The sequence below is a fragment of the Borostomias antarcticus genome (genome assembly GCF_949987555.1).
Source record: "Borostomias antarcticus genome assembly, chromosome: 17".
Classification (NCBI taxonomy): domain Eukaryota; kingdom Metazoa; phylum Chordata; class Actinopteri; order Stomiiformes; family Stomiidae; genus Borostomias; species Borostomias antarcticus.
The window spans coordinates 21,447,675-21,465,174 of record NC_140250.1 but is presented as its reverse complement, the minus strand read 5'-3'; the positions used below and the strand labels follow the sequence as shown (position 1 = coordinate 21,465,174).

The 17,500-nt window shown below is 50.6% G+C and overlaps 1 protein-coding gene across 1 annotated transcript in view; it reads left to right on the top strand.

Moving 5' to 3' along the window:
- erbb4b (erb-b2 receptor tyrosine kinase 4b) overlaps positions 1 to 17,500 on the top strand; it is a gene marked incomplete at both ends in the record, with an annotated part of 174,144 nt that overhangs the window by 130,547 nt on the left and 26,097 nt on the right. The window contains 4 exons of the mRNA XM_084452098.1: positions 7,784 to 7,915; positions 11,252 to 11,317; positions 14,932 to 15,050; positions 16,263 to 16,404. Of these exons, the coding sequence (XP_084308224.1) occupies positions 7,784 to 7,915; positions 11,252 to 11,317; positions 14,932 to 15,050; positions 16,263 to 16,404 (459 nt within the window). The remainder of the gene's footprint in view (positions 1 to 7,783; positions 7,916 to 11,251; positions 11,318 to 14,931; positions 15,051 to 16,262; positions 16,405 to 17,500) is intronic.

The window sequence follows — 17,500 nt, the reverse complement described above, 5'->3', positions numbered from 1 at the left end:
CTCTCTCTCTCTTTCTCTCTCTCTCTCTCTCTCTCTCTCTCTCTCTCTCTTTCTCTCTCTCTCTCTCTCTCTTTCTCTCTCTCTCTTTCTCTCTCTCTCTCTCTCTCTCTCTCATTCCCTCTGTTTCTCTCATTCTCTTCTCTCTCTCTCTCTCTCTCTCACTCCCTCTGTTTCTCTCATTCTCTTCTCTCTCTCTCTCTCTCTCTCTCTCTCACTCTCTCTCTCTCTCTCTCTCTCACTCCCTCTGTTTCTCTCATTCTCTTTTCTCTCTCTCTCATTCCCTCTGTTTCTCTCACCCTCTTTTCTCTCTCACTTGTTCTCTTTCTCCTCCTTTTTCTCGTCCTCTTCTTTCTCCCTCTATTCTTTTCCCTCTCTCTCTCTCTCTCTCTCTCTCCCTCTCACACACTCCGTTGTTTATTTCCGCGTGCATCCAGGGTTATATATATTTCCTATGATGTAGAGTACAGCCACGTACACTGTTCAGCGCGCCATTTAGGGTTATGACAATCCGCGCTAGTCCGTGACGACCAGCAGCGTCGACTTCAGCAATATACCCCCCTTCTCAGCAGGGGGTCGAGAGTAAACCCTCGCATTCCATTTTCATCAGATCTCATCCAAATCCATACGGCAGAGCTTACCGGGGCTTTAGCATAGCTTAAATTAGAAATGGGGGAAGATTAGTCCCTCTACTCCGCCCCTCCACCCTCCCCCAACCCCCATTGTTGTGTTTTTTTTGTTTTTTTTCACCTTAAACAGATGCTCCCCTGCTCTGGGTAATTCCATAATCCTTTCATCTTGGCCATTTTTCATAAAGATTCATTGGAAACAATTGTGTGAGGGATGGGCTAAATTTAATCAGAGGCTTCAAACGTAATTACCTGGGCGGAGGGGAAGAGGCTCGGGAGAGAGAGAGAGAGAGGCCGGTGGTCGACGCCGCCATGCCGCCTGCAGTCGCGATGGTCCGCAGCTCGCTTACTGGAAACAATATCACCGGGCCGACATGCCGAGGGCACACAGCGTAGTAGTAGTAGTGGTACGAAGCTAGATAAACACTCACAGGGTTTATTTTTCTTAGCTGGCTTCACTAAGACTAACAATGAGGGAAAAAAATATGTTTTTCCCAATTCAGCTGTGAGCGTGTTCATGGACAAACAAAACATATTTTTCACAAGATGAGCAGACTCTGATATTAAACAAATGTGACAATTTAGAAAAATATAAGCCTGGCTAATAGCAACACAATTGCTCCGGTCAAAGACAGGAAGGAAAGCTGGCATTGGGATAAGCTCTTGTTTGGGAGTATAAAAATATTCCAGATCAATTTTTGAGATCCGAGGGAAACATGGCGGAGAATGTTCTGGCGTTACGATCACATGTTCCGCTGTTCATGTGACGCCGTGTTTACCGTGGTCTCTCAGCCGTGAATGTCATGCTCTAAAGTATCTTTCTGTGTCACCTCCCACTCACACACACACACACACACACACACAGCTCATCCAGTAAACGCATAAGCACATGCACATGCACAGACATGCACGCACAAACACGCACACATACGCACAAGCACACACACACACACACACACACACACACACACACACACACACAGCTCATCCAGTAAACATACAAGTGCCTCAGCGCTGAGCGGGCGTCCCACAGAGGAGCGCTCCCAGGTCTCCAGCGAGCCCCTCGTAAAGTGTTTTATGTTGCTGAGTTAATACGGTTGTTCTTCTCGGGTCAATAGTTAAATACATAAAAGTTCAATCACATTTGAATGGGCAGTGACCGTATTTCAGCCCCCGAGTGTTAACGGCATTTGAAACGGCATTCGCTTGGATTCATGTGAGGTGCTCTTTCTGCTGGCCTCTGAAGGGAAGTGTGCTGATAAGACCGAGGCCCTGTGTGATTTCCTGTAACGTACTTCCTGCGCTTTACGTTACGCATGTCTCATGCTGAATTGTTGTTGTTGTCGTTGTTGTTGTTGGCAGCCCTGAGAGAAAGCCTTTGAGCCACAGAACGAGGGCGGGGCGGACGAAGGAGGAGATCACTTGTTTGTACGGGGGCGCCAGGGTTCCGCTCCTCGCTCTTCACTCTGGCGTTGGAGAACTCGTGTGGGGAACTTATGTGGGGAACTCGTGTGGGGAACTCGTGTGAGGAACTCGTGTGGGGAACTCGTGTGGGGAACTCGTGTGGGGAACTCGTGTGGGGAACTCGTGTGAGGAACTCGGGTGGGGAACTCGTGTGAGGAACTCGTGTGGGGAACTCGTGTGGGGAACTCGTGTGGGGAACTCGTGTGAGGAACTCGTGTGAGGAACTCGTGTGAGGAACTCGTGTGTGGAACTCATGTGGGGAACTCATGTGGGGAACTCATGTGGGGAACTCATGTGGGGAACTCATGTGAGGAACTCGTGTAGGGAACTCGTGTGAGGAACTCATGTGGGGAACTCGCGTGGGGAACTCATGTGGGGAACTCATGTGGGGAACTCGTGTGGGGAACTCATGTGAGGAACTCATGTGGGGAACTCGTGTAGGGAACTCGTGTGGGGAACTCGTGTGGGGAACTCGTGTGAGGAACCCGTGTGGGGAACTCGTGTGGGGAACTCGTGTGAGGAACCCGTGTGGGGAACTCGTGTGGGGAACTCGTGTGGGGAACTCGTGTGGGGAACTTGTGTGGGGAACTCGTTTGGGGAACTCGCGTGGGGAACTTATGTGGGGAACCCCTGTCTTGGGAACTCGCGTGGGGAACTCGTGGGGAACTCATGTGGGGAACTCATGTGGGAAACTCGTGTGGGGAACTCGCGTGGGGGACTCGCGTGGGGAACTCATGTGGGGAACTCGTGTGAGGAACTCGCGTGGGGAACTCGCGTGGGGAACTCGTGTGGGGAACTCATGTGAGGAACTCGTGTGGGGAACTCGTGTGAGGAACTCATGTGAGGAATTCGTGTGGGGAACTCGTGTGAGGAACTCGTGTGGGGAACTCGTGTGAGGAACTCGCGTTGGGAACTCGTGTGAGGAACTCGCGTTGGGAACTCGTGTGAGGAACTCGTGTGGGGAACTCGTGTGAGGAACTCGCGTTGGGAACTCGTGTGAGGAACTCGTGTGGGGAACTCGTGTGAGGAACTCGCGTTGGGAACTCGCGTGAGGAACTCGTGTGAGGAACTCGCGTTGGGAACTCATGTGGGCAAGCTGCGCAAACGCCTCCGTCTTGCCCGACATGGCAGAGCGCGTCTCGACAGTCCATTCGTCCTCCCCGCCGCCCGCCTGCGTGCTGGAGAGTGATGATATACTCGGACGCCTGCGGTGTCGTATATCTACATGTTGAATAGCCTCTAATATCCCACAGAGGAGCCTAACGTTCCTCACTCGGCCATCCGAGACCTACAGTACTGCACACTGCTCTGTTTTGGAGCATGAACGCTGTAAAGAATTTGTCTTTTGCATCTTCCACTTTTCACCCTGTCCTCTCAGGTTTTGGGCAGTGACAGTAATACAGGTGCAGATGGTTTTCGAGTGCGTATCCCAGCTGTGAACAGCGTCCTTATGGCGCCTTATTGTTTAGGGTGCGGCCTTCTAGGGATCCACGCCCACACCGGGGATGGTTGATTGGTGCTGTAGGCAAGCAATTCAATTTACAAAATGATGCCCAGCCTTTTGCAAGCTAGGCTTGTGCGTGTGTGTGCGTGCATGCGCGTGGTGTGTGTGTGCGTGCATGCGCGTGGTGTGCGTGTATTCGTTCATGCGTGTGGTGTGTGTGTGTGCGTGCATGCGCGTGGTGTGTGTGCGTGCATGCATGCGTGTGGTGTGTGTGTGTGCGTGCATGCGTGCGTGTGGCGTGTAACGGTGCATGCAGGCGTGTTTTCACTGGTGTACAGTATAGCTATGTTTATGAAAACGCCCCACCACTTGCCTTTATTGAATGCAACACCCGTGTAGCAACTGATATTATACAACATGCATCAAGTCAGGACCCGGAGAACTCAAGGTCAGTGGGAAAATTGCTTTTTATACGTTTCATACAAACACAGCCCTATAGGCATGACTACAAAGTCAAATTAGAATGCAGAGAATGACCCCACAACGTTCACTGGGTAGTCATGCTGTACTACTCCCATGTCATCTATTACTGTCTACTTGTGAACCAACACAACAAAATATGAATTCATTCACACAGCAAGCTATTAATGTGTTTTTTCCCCCTACTTGAGCAGTGGGAGCGAGGCTTGGTATCTGCCCCCAAGTCTTATACAGTTCATCTACGCTCTGCAATTACCAAAACAGAAGGAGCATTTACCCTTGAAGTAATTGGCTGCATGCATTTGTTCTGCTTTCCTACATTTCTTATTATTCCTCTCCTATGGTCTGTTTGGCTAGTGGGTGGCCGGGATGCTGGCTCCGCAAAGCGGCGAGCGCTACGGGAGCGCGGTTCTCCAAATGCGCTAATTAACGAACCGGCCTCAACCCACTGAACAATCAACACATGCACGTACGCACAGGCCAGAACTCAGCCATCAGCCCCGAGTCCCAGCGCGGCGAGCGGGACGTCTGCTAATCGAGCCTGCAGCACCCCAATACAGCCCAGGGGTCCCCTTTACTGTGTGTGTGTGTGTGTGTGTGTGTGTGTGTGTGTGTGTGTGTGTGTGTGTGTGTGTGTGTGTGTGGGGGAGAGGGGGGGGGGGGGTGTGTTATGTAATGAACATGAGGGTAAGGTACAGTAAGGTAATGAACGTGAAACATTTAATTATTAATCTTTCATGAAAAAATAAGAGAGAGGTTCTGTTTCTTCTTCTTTGGTATATTGGAACTATGATGTATACACAACTCTACCTGTCTCACTTCCTGCCTGCCTGGCTGTCGTGTATAATAGTGATCTATTATGTTTGAGGTCACAGGTTGGCCGTCTATCTGGGAATCTCATACATGCACATTACATACATGCACACCGCACATTACATATGTGCGTATCTAGGTAACACAAGCACAAATCAGTGCTCGTAAAGGCCAGATGGTATTACAGTACGCGTGCTCCAAGTTGCTCATTTCTCATCAAGCGCTACTGTGCATGATCGAGACTCCATAGCCGTAATGCGCCTGAGCATTTCTACGGGCGTATATGCGGACTCACGCCCGTGGAGATACCGGCCAACGTGTGGCAGTCATGCTCTCATCGGTTCGTGTTGTTATGAACCTGTGTGAGCTACACCGGCTTAACTGATGAATGTAGCGGTCAGAGAACATGCAGGGCCATCATCTGTCCTCAGTTCTTCCATCAGCCGGGGTCTAACCTGCCCCTCCCCCCCGCCCACTACCACCACCCAGGCCCCACCTTTGACCCAGAAACACACCAGGGTCAGGCATGTGGTCGCCTGATTCCCTCAGCATGTGGCTGTGTTCTCTTTCGTGGAGTTTCTTTTATTGTTTTTTTTTAAGATATTTTTGAGGGCTTTTCAGCTTTAATGGGACAGGACAGTTTGAGAGAGACAGGAAACGTGGGAGAGAGAGAGGGGAGGACATGCGGCACAGGACCCGAGCCGAGCCATGAATCGAACCCTGGTCCGCCGCGCGAAGGACTAGCCTTCATATGGGGCATGCCTTACCCGGTGAGCTACCGGGGCGCCCCCTTCTTTTATTGGTTTAACCAATCGTTGCTAGCTACGTTGACTGAAAAAAAAAAAACATACACGCACCTGCGACCAAGTAGGACAGGTGCGCCACTAGAAAAGTGTTGAGACCACACAACTAGAAACTTCCAGCTCGCGACTCATCGCGTCCCTCGAGGCGCGTCGGCCGATGCGTCTGCCTGAGAGATTCTGCGCTTGCGGCGCCCTCAACGGCAACATGGGACATCCTCTTTGCTTCTGCTGCGTGGGGCCGCAGCACGCCAGGGCGGGTCTGGAGCCGTCGCCTGCCTGCCAGACCAGCGCTTCGTTGAGAGGAGAGGCTTTGTTGGGCGCACTTCTTCGACGCCGCCGCCGCCGCCGGGGAACGAAGAACCTGCACCCTCGGGGGGCAGCTCAAGTGAGGGAGGGGATCTCGTCGTCAAGTCTGGGTTCTTTGGCGAGCAGCGGTCCATCTCTGTCCCTTTTGGGTATGGGTGAGGCTCGGACGGGTTATGTTACGGTACCTCCAGTCCGGCTCTCCCCTCACATATCTTCCCTTGCCCTCAGCTGGGATAAGCTGAGTGCGGAAGGTAAGGGACATTGCTTGGGTTGTGCCGGCCTTCGATAGGGTTACCTTGGAGCCCTGGCCTGCGACTTGGCTGGCCGGTTTTGGTTAACAGCCTCGGCAAGAGTGTATGGTGCGGTCGTGTAGCTCCGCTTATACCAATGAGGAGTTTACCCTGTGGGGATGAAGTTCCACGAAATAGAACAATGGTTACGCATCGTAACCCTAGTTCTATGAGTGGAGCGAAGCCCCACAGGGCGCAGACTTTGCTGAAACTCACAAGCGGAACGCCCAACCCCTAGCTTGAACGCAAATTAATGTATTCTGATGCTGGGTCTTTCCCCCACCTCCCTCTCATCCTCCACCTCCTCGCATACGCACGCACACACACACACACACACACATGCACACCAAGTCCTGAGAGGAAGAGAAAACAAAATCGTCCAATCGTCTACACAGGCTGCACCATTTTAATCAGGCCTCTGCTGAACTATTATGATCTGGGGCTCAGCTCACGGTTATGAATCTGTCTCTTCAGCTGTACAGTACGCTTTCGATATGCCGCTAGAGAGATATATAGAACAGCCCGTACTGTAAATATTCCAGATCTGCTACAAGCTATTTAATTATTTCATTTTCCTCGATAAGCGTCAGGATTACCTCGGACAAGGCTTTCTCAGACCTCAGGCATCATAACAATCGTGTCTGCCCTCTGCATCCAATCAGAGAGCTCGGTGGTGTGGAGAGGGTGATTGGAGCTCCCTGGTGAAGCCAGTGATCCTGTGTGGACAGCATGCGTATTGGGAGCAGGATATCTCCTTTCATTCCCCCCGACCGTGATGAAATATGAAATTACAAACATGTTGGAGTTGCTGTCTCGGATTTAGCATTGTGGTGGGAAATAATTGGTTCCTTTGTTTGTGTCTGGGTGTGGGTTTCGGCGTTTCTGAGAAGAAGAAAATAAAACAAAGGCAGATTAGGGTTAATAACAACAGCAATAAAGTAAAGCTGAGTCTGTTACATCAATCATGTCTTCCCGAAGACCAAGCTGTGCTCTGGGTCAGGTGGTTGAAGTGTCCTCTCGGCAATACCGTGGCTACTGTATGTGTGTGCGTGCGTGCACGCGCGTGTGTTTTTTAAGCAATAAACCACGAGAGGCCGTGTGTTATAGTGATTTTATAACAGCTAGGGGGCGTTGTTAGGCACGACGCGAAGTACCTAAAACCTCCCTAGCTGTTATAAAATCGCTATAACACACGGCCTCGAGCGGTTTATTGCTTTTATACAACGGTTACTACAGCTATTAGTGTAAAATAGACACACAGCAATGTAAAATATTAACATGTATTCAAAACGAAGCATCATTCCCTCAATTCCGCGGAGCAAAATAGTTCCCCTAACAAATGGGTTGCCAAGCAACAACAACAACTACAATGCATTGGATCAAACGGGAGGCGCATTAATACTGAAAATGGAATGATATGCGGTCCCAGGTGTGTGTTACAAAGTATTTTAACATGGCTTCCAGCCAATCAGAATCAAGAACCAGAACTAACCGTTGTTTCAAGAAGACTTTCAACATTCACCCAGCCCTGTCCGTGTGTTGTCCGTTCCTCCTCAGAGATCCTGAGCGGGGGGGTGTATGTGGACCAGAACAAGTTCCTCTGCCACGCCGACACCATCCATTGGCAGGACATCGTGAAGAGCCCGCCTCTCAACCCTGTGGCGGTACCCACCAATAGCAGCGTCACCTGTGAGTATTTAAACAAGAGATACTGTGCATTGTCCCCATAACAAAGATGATGGACAGTGACATGCATACTAAGAAAAGGGCCTTCCCTAAGCTGTGCCCACAAAGTTGGAAGCATAGAATAGTCCCAAATGTATTGGTGAGCTGAAGCATTAACATTTCCCTTCACTGTAACTAATGGGCCAAACCCAGAAACCTAGGCCAAACCCAGAAAAACAATCCCACACCATTACCCCTCCTCCTTTACAGTTGGCACAATGCAGTCAGGCAGGTAACGTTCTCTTGGCATTCGCCAATCCCAGACTCGCCCATCAGACTGCCAGATAGAGAAGTGTGATTAATCGGCCGACAGAACACATTTCCACTGCTCCAGAGTCCAGTGGCGGCGTGCTTTACACCACTCCATCTGACGCTTGGCATTGCATTTGGTGATGTAAGGTCCGACCTCACAAACGCTCTTCTGGATGAATGGGCACACACTCCAAAATCTTGTAGAAAGCCTTCCCAGAAGAGTGGAAGCTGGGGGGACCAATTCCATATTAATGCCTATGGATTTAGAATGGGATGTCATAAAAGCGCAGTTCCTGTAGGTGTTATGTATAGGTGCCCCAATATGTTTGTCCATATAGTGTGTATATGGTTAATGGTAAATGGACTGCACTTACAGTATATACTGTATATTGTAGGGCCTTTCTATCTTACCGGACAAAGTCCTTTACAATGACCTCTCATTCACACATTCAGACGCCGATGGCAGCCAGCTGCCAGGCAAGGTGCCAGCCTGCTCATTGGGAGCAGTGTGGGGTTCAGTGTCTTGCTCAAGGATAAACTGACATGTGGACAGGAATCAAACCAGCGACCCTGCAGTCATTGGACCCACCTGCTCTTACCCCTACAAAAATTAACTGTATTTTCTTTTTTCTTCCCTCTGGAAAATGTGTTTTAGCATCAGTATATACTGACCCCCCCCCCCCCCCCCCTTATATCTGTGTAGCACGTTGTATTGCCTCTGTGTATGAAATGTGCTACATAAATATACTTTGATTTGATGCCAGGCAACAGAACACATTATACACTGCAATCAATGGCATCAGGATATTACAATGCAGTACAGTATGTTTTTCAGGACACCTTACCCATGCTGATACTGTACCAGTGACATCATTGCCTGCGGCGAGGTGGTGTCAACAGATGAAAAACAGTTGCCCCCGGTAACCTGAATACGTCACTTACAGTAACAGCCAAATGGATAATCTGGCACAAATGCCCCCCCCACTCTAATCATAAGACGAGACAAACGGAGAGAATAATCATTATTATGGGATTTATGAGGGTAGAAGAAGCGCTTCCCTGTTGTCTAATCTTTGACAGGGGGTGGGGGTGTGAGGTGGGTGTGGGGGTTAGGGTGGGGGGGTCGGCATTATGGGGCTCAGGATATCTCGAGTTATTGCTCCTCCAACCTCATTTTTATCCTGTATTAACGGCTCGTTTTATCAACCTTACTCTCCATACTGTATATCTCGAGCTTTATTTCCATGATACAGGCCTATAGATAACAGGTCCCCAGCAGGCGTGCTATGGTGGGCGCGTGGTCTTCCATCTGCACTGCTGGGCGCTGTGCTTCAACGCTGAACACTCTTCAACACCGTCTCTTCAACGCTGAACACCGGCTCTTCAACGCTGAACACCGGCTCCTCAACACTGAACACTGTCTCTTCAACGCTGAACACGGCTCTTCAACGCTGAACACCGGCTCTTCAACGCTGAACACCCTGGCTCTTCAACGCTGAACGCCGGCTCTTCAACGCTGAACACCCTGGCTCTTCAACGCTGAACACCGGCTCTTCAACGCTGAACACCGGCTCTTCAACGCTGAACACCGTCTCTTCAACGCTGAACACCGGCTCTTCAACGCTGAACACCGTCTCTTCAACGCTGAACACCGGCTCTTCAACACTGAACACCCCGGCTCTTCAACGTTGAACACCGGCACCTCACACTGCATCGATGATATGTCACCGCGCTCCACCTCCAACGATCGCTCCCGCTCGCTCCATATGTTTGATAGTCTGACTCCAGACTCACAATACCCAAGATCAAGGGGTCTAAAAAAAACAAAACAACGTATAATCCAGCCTAAGACGATAATCGTCTTTTTTTTCTCTGGGCTGTTTTGCGTCATCGCGGTCTTGACAGCCTCTTCCATTTGAAATCGGCGTCCGATCAATCGCCGGCGCGGTCTTCCACCTCTGGCTGTCACACAACTCGGAGTTCTGAGTCCGTTAGGCCCTTCGTTTCGACTTCGGGACGGCTTCAAAGTGGGAGTCGTAAAAGATTACAATACGGTCGGAAAAGAAGAAAGTATTCAGACGGAAAGGCCTTGGACAGACCTTGGGTAGACGGACGTGTCTCTAGCCGACGTCTGCTCCCCTGCTTAACCCCAGAACAGGGTCTGCTGCCTCTCCTCACTAACTACTCCTCTACCGCGAGCGAAGCTACACACGCAGCACTAGACACTTCCTGTTGCTTTTGACAAGCGTGACATGTCAGCCAGTTGTTACTGGAATATCCCGGGAACCAGCGGGGGGGGGGGGCAGGGAGGGATGAAGAGATGGACTGAGAATTAGGGAGGGATTTAGGGAGGGAGGGGCGCATGGATGAAGGGATTTCGGGAGGGAGGGGCTCGGGGATGGAGGGATTTAGGGAGGGAGGGGGGCACCGCAGGAAGGAGGCGGCTTTGCTTGAGGGGATGGAGGGAGGGGGAGGGGAGAGGGGGGTGAAGGGATGGAGAGTGAGAGGACTCGGGGGAGGAGAGGGAGGGATGGAGAGAGGGATGGACTTGGGGCGGGGGGGAGAAGGAGGGAGGTAGGGGTGGATGGGAGGGGGGTCACACTATTAGAGGGCAGCAGGGAGGGGGAGGTACAGTGGTTCTGGAGGAGGTGAGGGCAGTAGTTGGAAATGAGTAATGCCAGCGGGAGAGCGTAGCCTCAGATGTAATTGCTCTTAACTGAAGTGGAACGGGGAGCGAGGACCCCACTCCGGCTCCCATTCACAGCCGCTCTGCAATTACCGGAGAAGTCAATTAGGCCCTCCAGAACCACACGGCAGCTCCCACGCCGCAGCTCTCCGCCTCGGCACGCCCTCTGCCGCGGAGACGGCCAGACACCCAGCTGGCGTGCTACGGGACCTAATCAACGCCGCGTTGCTCCCCGCGCTCGCGGTCTGAACAGGCATCGTTTCATCGCTGCGCCGAGGTTGCAGGAGTTCCGTTAAGCCCACGTCGGCGCGCCGAACTTGGGGACGGGTGTTCTAGTCTCTTCTCCTCTGTGCTCCCCGCAGGTCAGAGGTGCCACCGGTCCTGTAACGGTCGCTGCTGGGGGCCGAAAGAGGACCAGTGCCAGAGTTGTGAGTATCACCCCCCCCCCCCCTCCCTCAGGCACTCTCACAACTAACACATCCATCACAGGTCATAAACTGACCTCAGACCAGCTGACCAACAGAGGTGCTGGAAGATTAGCTGGGGGAGGAGGTTGAGGAGGAGGAGGAGGAGGAGGTGGGGGTGGGGGTGTTGCGCCTCCTTGTAGAGCCCAGAGGGAGGCGCAGAGTGGAGGGACCTCCTTGAGGCTCAAATCTGGACCTGCTGCTTGTTTGTGTGATGCGCAGCGTGACTGATGATGTCACATGACCATGGAGCGCCGCTGACGGGTGATGAGAGGGCGAGAAGGCGTTCATGTAGGCAAAAACACGCTTACATGAGCCTCGGGACTGAGGGGTACGGTAAGAGATGGACTGAGAAAGACTTTAATAAGTGATAGACGATCAAAAACAATCGCACGCACACGCACCCACACACACACACAGGCACACACACACTCTCTCTCTCTCTCTCTCTCTCTCACTCTCTCCCTCCCTGTCTTCTCTGACACCTGAACCCCAGAGAGTGACGGCGAAAATTGGGCCAGGGAAAGAGGTGCAACAGACAGGAGACACTGTACTCTATTATTAAGATGAGGGTTAAGAGGTCAAGAAGTAAACGTGGGAAGTTGTGAAGTCAGTTATCTCACCCTTCTCCTCCTGTCCTCCATTAATCACCCTCCCATCCGTCATGCCATCTCAGACTCCTGTTTACTGGCCTGTGTGTGTGTGTGTGGGCGCGTGTGTGTGCGTGTGTGTCTATCTGTCTCCACAGCCTGCAGAGCCCCCCCCCCCCCCATGTCAACGCGTCTCACTTCCCCTCATCTTTACCTCTCTAAATGGACTCTTTTCATCACATCCATATCTCTCTATCTATCTCTCTCGCTCCCTCTTTCTATCTCTATCTCTCTCTCTCGCTCCCTCTCTCTCTCTCTCTCTATCTCGCTCCCTCTCTATCTCTCTATCTCGCTCCCTCTCTATCTTTCTCTCTCTCTCTCGCTCCCTCTCTATCTCTCTCTCTCTCTCTCGCTCCCTCTCTATCTCTCTCTCTCTCTCGCTCCCTCTCTCTCTCGCTCCCTCTCTATCTCTCTCTCTCTATCTCGCTCCCTCTCTATCTCGCTCCATCTCTCTCTCCCTCTCTCTCTCTCCCGCTCCCTCTCTCCAGGTGATACTGTCACTCTCTCCCACCGTGTGTTTGCTCTGCTGCTGGATCTCATTAAGATAATCAGGAATGAACTTCTTCCTCCCTACTGTACCGGCACGACTCTGCCTGCGGGGAGATACACGGAGGCTCTTTGTGTTTCGCCGTGATTTGGTCCCCGCAAACCACTGTCTCTCATCGTCCTGTCTCTGTCCTGTCTCTGTCCTGTCTCTGTCCTGTCTCTGTCCCGTCTCTGTCCCCCTCCGCGAGACCTCTCTGTCTTTCTCGGCAGGATAAAGAGGCAGAAGGACAGCGATAAGCTGCAGTGTGAGGCCTGATATTCTGACTGAATACACACCATCATCGTCAATGTCGATAACGGATAGCTAGTTATGCCGAGCTAGTGTAGACAACTCGCAGGTGGCGCGCACACACACACACACACACACACACACACACACTCGCACGCACGCTCCTCCACGAGACCAAGTCCTCCTCCTCTGACTCCTCCTTCATACCCACAATGCTCTAGCTAGCTCCATTTCCTCTGATGTGTGTGTGTGTGTGGGGGGGAGGGGGGGGAGCCGGGGGTGTCTGAGTTGATCTAGGACCCCGTCCATGACTGATGACCCTGTCATCGGCCTGTTCAAATGGAAGATATTCAGCGTGCTTCTCCAGAGTGATTCCTCTTTCATTTGCAGTGTCTGCGACTGCTCTCTTTTTTAGTGGATGTTTAAAGGCAAAATAAAATAATAGATCAACACGCCACGGCCCCTCTGCTGGCGAGGTCGTTTGCTTTGACGGAGCGTCTCGTCGGTAAGTAGGCTGTTCCGCGGCGCCGCCGCCCCCTAATGGAATGCTGTGATCGTGCGTTAGCGAGGTGAGGCGTGGGGCGCAGGGGCGGAGTTTGGGACGGTATCCGTCACCGCGTCACCGCGTCCAGACCACGCCGAGAGGGCAGGCAAAGCACAGGGGAGGACAAACGCGTGCACGTGCATACACACACACACACACACACACCTGCACACATAACGCGCAAACGTCGTTTCTGTCTGTCGGAATATTCAAAAAGTGTCATACGACGAAGTATAAATTGGCCTTTAGCGTTTGCTCCTGCCGCCATCTTGCACTCACACACGCACACACACACACACACACGTGACTATAACACATCTACGAGAAACCTCAGAGAGAGCGCTTATCTGTGAGATGGCGCGGCCATGTATTCAGCTGTAGCTGTCAGGCAGAGAGACAGGGCCATAAGGCAGCCCATCTGCTTGAGCAGACACACTCAGACGATGAGCGGAGGAAGGAGACAGGCAGCGAATATGGAGGCGACGCGTTCAGGAGATAGAAATCTCAATCGGGCCATCACTTAGAGTCAGGAGACAGAGAGACACGCCGCTATAGGCAGGAGGGCCACATGCCCGCTAGAAATGGGCCCCTGAAGCCATCCGGTCTGAGCTATACACTCTGCTCTCTCCACATCCCCTACCCACCCATCCGCTCTGAGCTCTACACTCTGCTCTCTCCACATCCACTACCCACCCATCCAGTCTGAGCTCTACACTCTGCTCTCTCCACATCCACTACCCACCCATCCGGTCTGAGCTCTACACTCTGCTCTCTCCACATCCACTACCCACCCATCCGCTCTGAGCTCTACACTCTGCTCTCTCCACATCCACTACCCACCCATCCGGTCTCTATACACTCTGCTCTCTCCACATCCAGTACCCACCCATCCGCTCTGAGCTCTACACTCTGCTCTCTCCACATCCACTACCCACCCATCCGGTCTGAGCTCTACACTCTGATCTCTCCACATCCACTACCCACCCATCCGGTCTGCTCTCTCCACATCCACTACCCACCCCAGAGAAGGTGGTCAGCTTGGAAGATGACCTCAAAGGGCAGATGTACAAATATTTGTGGATCATACTGCCATGTGGATCATACTGCCATATATATATATATATATATACAGTATATATACAGTATATATACATGGCAGTGTGGTCTTTTTGTGGGAATAGAGGGAGTCTGGGGTGGTCAGGATGGCCTACTAGACTAGGGAAGGGGTAGGTTTTAGAATTGGGAAAGTTATGATTGTTATTGTATATATATATATATATATATATATATATATATATATATATATATATATATATTGTTGTATTGTATTTTGTTTGCTTACCTGCCCAGGGACTGCATATGGAAATTAGTGCTAGTGGCACTGGTGCATCTTTTCTCATTAATAGTTTTTTTGTGTGTACATAGTCCTTAACTAAATAAACTACATTTATCTTGGCAGTGTTTATGTCAGTTTTTTGGATGATTTTGTTCTGCGTACTCATGGGTAACTGATGACTCTATTACTACAGTCTTCCTTTTGCCGTGGGGTTTTTATTATACAGTCTGTCATCGTGTGAACGTGGACCCTTTCCTCCCTCTCCTCGTCCAGTGACAAAGACGGTGTGCGCCGAGCAGTGTGACGGACGCTGCTTTGGGCCCTACGTCAGTGACTGCTGCCATCGCGAGTGTGCGGGCGGGTGTTTCGGACCGAAGGACACAGACTGCTTCGTATGTACACACACACACACACACACACACACACACACATACATTCACACATGCGCACGCATGCAACTCCATATCTTTCTTCGATTCAACTACTCAGCTTTCCCTAACCTGTTGCAGTGGTGAACGTGACATGAATGCAAAGGAATTTGATATATTATAGAGGAGTGTTTGTATATGGCGTTGTCTGGTTCCTGTGGGTCATGGCGTCCATCTTGTCTCTCTCCTATTAGTGTGAGGTGTTGATCACACGGCTCCTCATAGACAGTGTCTCTCTGTTAGAATGGCTCTTTGTTGGAGAGATACCATTAAAATCCCATTCTCACAATGCAGTGTTAAATATAACCCTTGTGTGCCGAGCCTTTATCTCATCTGTATCAAACATGTTTTTTTTCTGTGTTTTTTTCCAGTATTGTGCTTATGAATTGTTCAGTTTTTGCATTACCTTACATCAGTGATTGGCCCTCCTCCAGGGACATTATGAATCATGTTTTAGGAGATACTGTAGATAGTATACTTCTAAAGCACAGTACTGCTCCGGTTTGACCTCCGATTTGACCGGTATACTAGTCTGATTGGACTTCCAATTGGACCTTCGATTTGACATCTCATTTGACCTTCGATTTGACGTCTGATTTCATCTCCGATATGACCTCTAATTCCACCAGTTCTACAGGTAGTCTGATTTTCTCCATCTTCCTAATGGACAGCAGTAGACTCATTATTCCTCTTCCCTACCAGCTCACTGAATGAGCAATTTGCCCACAGGCATAGAGGATAAGACCGTGGGTTTCAGCTTTTGAATTATATATTCCTTTGACTTTGATGGCTGTGTGTCTAAATTATGTCCATTCTACTCCTCTTAAAAGCTTAATGAACCATAACGTCTTGTTGTTTATATTTACCGTACTTAGCAATTACTTGATTACCCGCAGGCGGAATGTTAGGCTGCGAGTGACAATCAACGGCTTAATGATGATGCTCTTGTTTATGCGTACGGGTAACCATGGCCACCACTCGCTAGCATCAGCCCTTTGCAGAGAAGTCAGGGCAGCGTTCTGTAGTGCTTTAATGCTCACCTGATGACTCCTAACTCTGGCCCTCTGGTCCTGTGCGTGTGTGTGTGTGTGTGTGTGTGTGTGTGTGTGTGTGTGCGTGTGTGCGTGTGTGTGTGTGCGTGCGCGTGTGTGTGCGTGCGTGCGTGCGTGTGCGCAGGCCTGTACCAACTTCAACGACAGCGGAGCGTGCGTGACCCAGTGCCCCCAGCCCTTCGTCTACAACCCGACGACCTTCCAGCTGGAACACAACCCCAGAGCCAAGTACACCTACGGAGCCTTCTGTGTGAAGAAGTGCCCTCGTAAGCCTCCTCAAACAACACACACACTCTCCCTTTCATACTTACCACAAACGCTCACCTGCTACAGTCCGACGCTGAGTGATGAGGACTCAATCAAATGAAGGATGTAAGGATGAGGATGTACGCCATGTCCAGACACAGACCGTGTTTGTATACATGCGGGGATTCCGCTTTCCCTCGCTCAAACTCTTTCCAGATAAACAGAAGAACTTCCCTCCTCTCATCTCCCTTCATCCTCCATCTTTAAAGATGTAATTTCCCCCATCGATTTAAACGGCCCATCTTCCCTCTCCTCCCTTGATTTCCGTAGCCAGGATGAGTGGGTGTTTTGTACTGATTTCAAGGCGCTGTAGGGTTTTATTTGTCTCACATGCCAGCTCTTCTACAAAGAGCCAGAGATGTGGGGTCTGTCTGTGGGAGAGGAAAGAGACGAGTTCATTAGATGTTTTTTATGAATGGATGGATAGGATAGGATCTTTTTCTGAGTCTTTGAAGTGGTGTGTACATGTGTGCACCGGGGGAGAGAGAGCGAGAGAGAGCGAGAGAGAGAGAGAGAGAGAGAGAGAGAGAGAGAGAGAGAGAGAATAGGCAAGAGAAGGAGAGAGAGAGAAATACAGAGAGAGAAGGCAAGAGGAGAGAGAGAGAAAAACAGAGAGAGAAGGCAAGAGAAGGAGAGAGAGAGAGAGAGAGAGAGAGTATACTGTACACAGACGGTGCAGTTTGGATGCGATGTGGAGACAAAGGACCAGAGTCTATACAAAATCACCATTGAGGGCCATTTAGGTGTCCATCACTAAGCCTGAAACAATGAGCAATACAGTAATAACTGTTATACCACGGCTAAAGTGAATACTTGATTCGGATTGGCTGGAGGGGTGTGCATTATTCCTCCACCAATGCACGGTTAGCCCGGTTTTCCAAGACAGCGATTTCAATGCAGATTGGTACTATATGTGAATAGACAATTCCTGGATTTGAATACCTTGTTCCTTCACTTATAATGACACATCCTGTCCTCACAATTCAACTTCTAATGAACATACTTGAAGCTCACAGTGATATACCACAACGGGAAAAAAGAGTTAGCTATTGATTT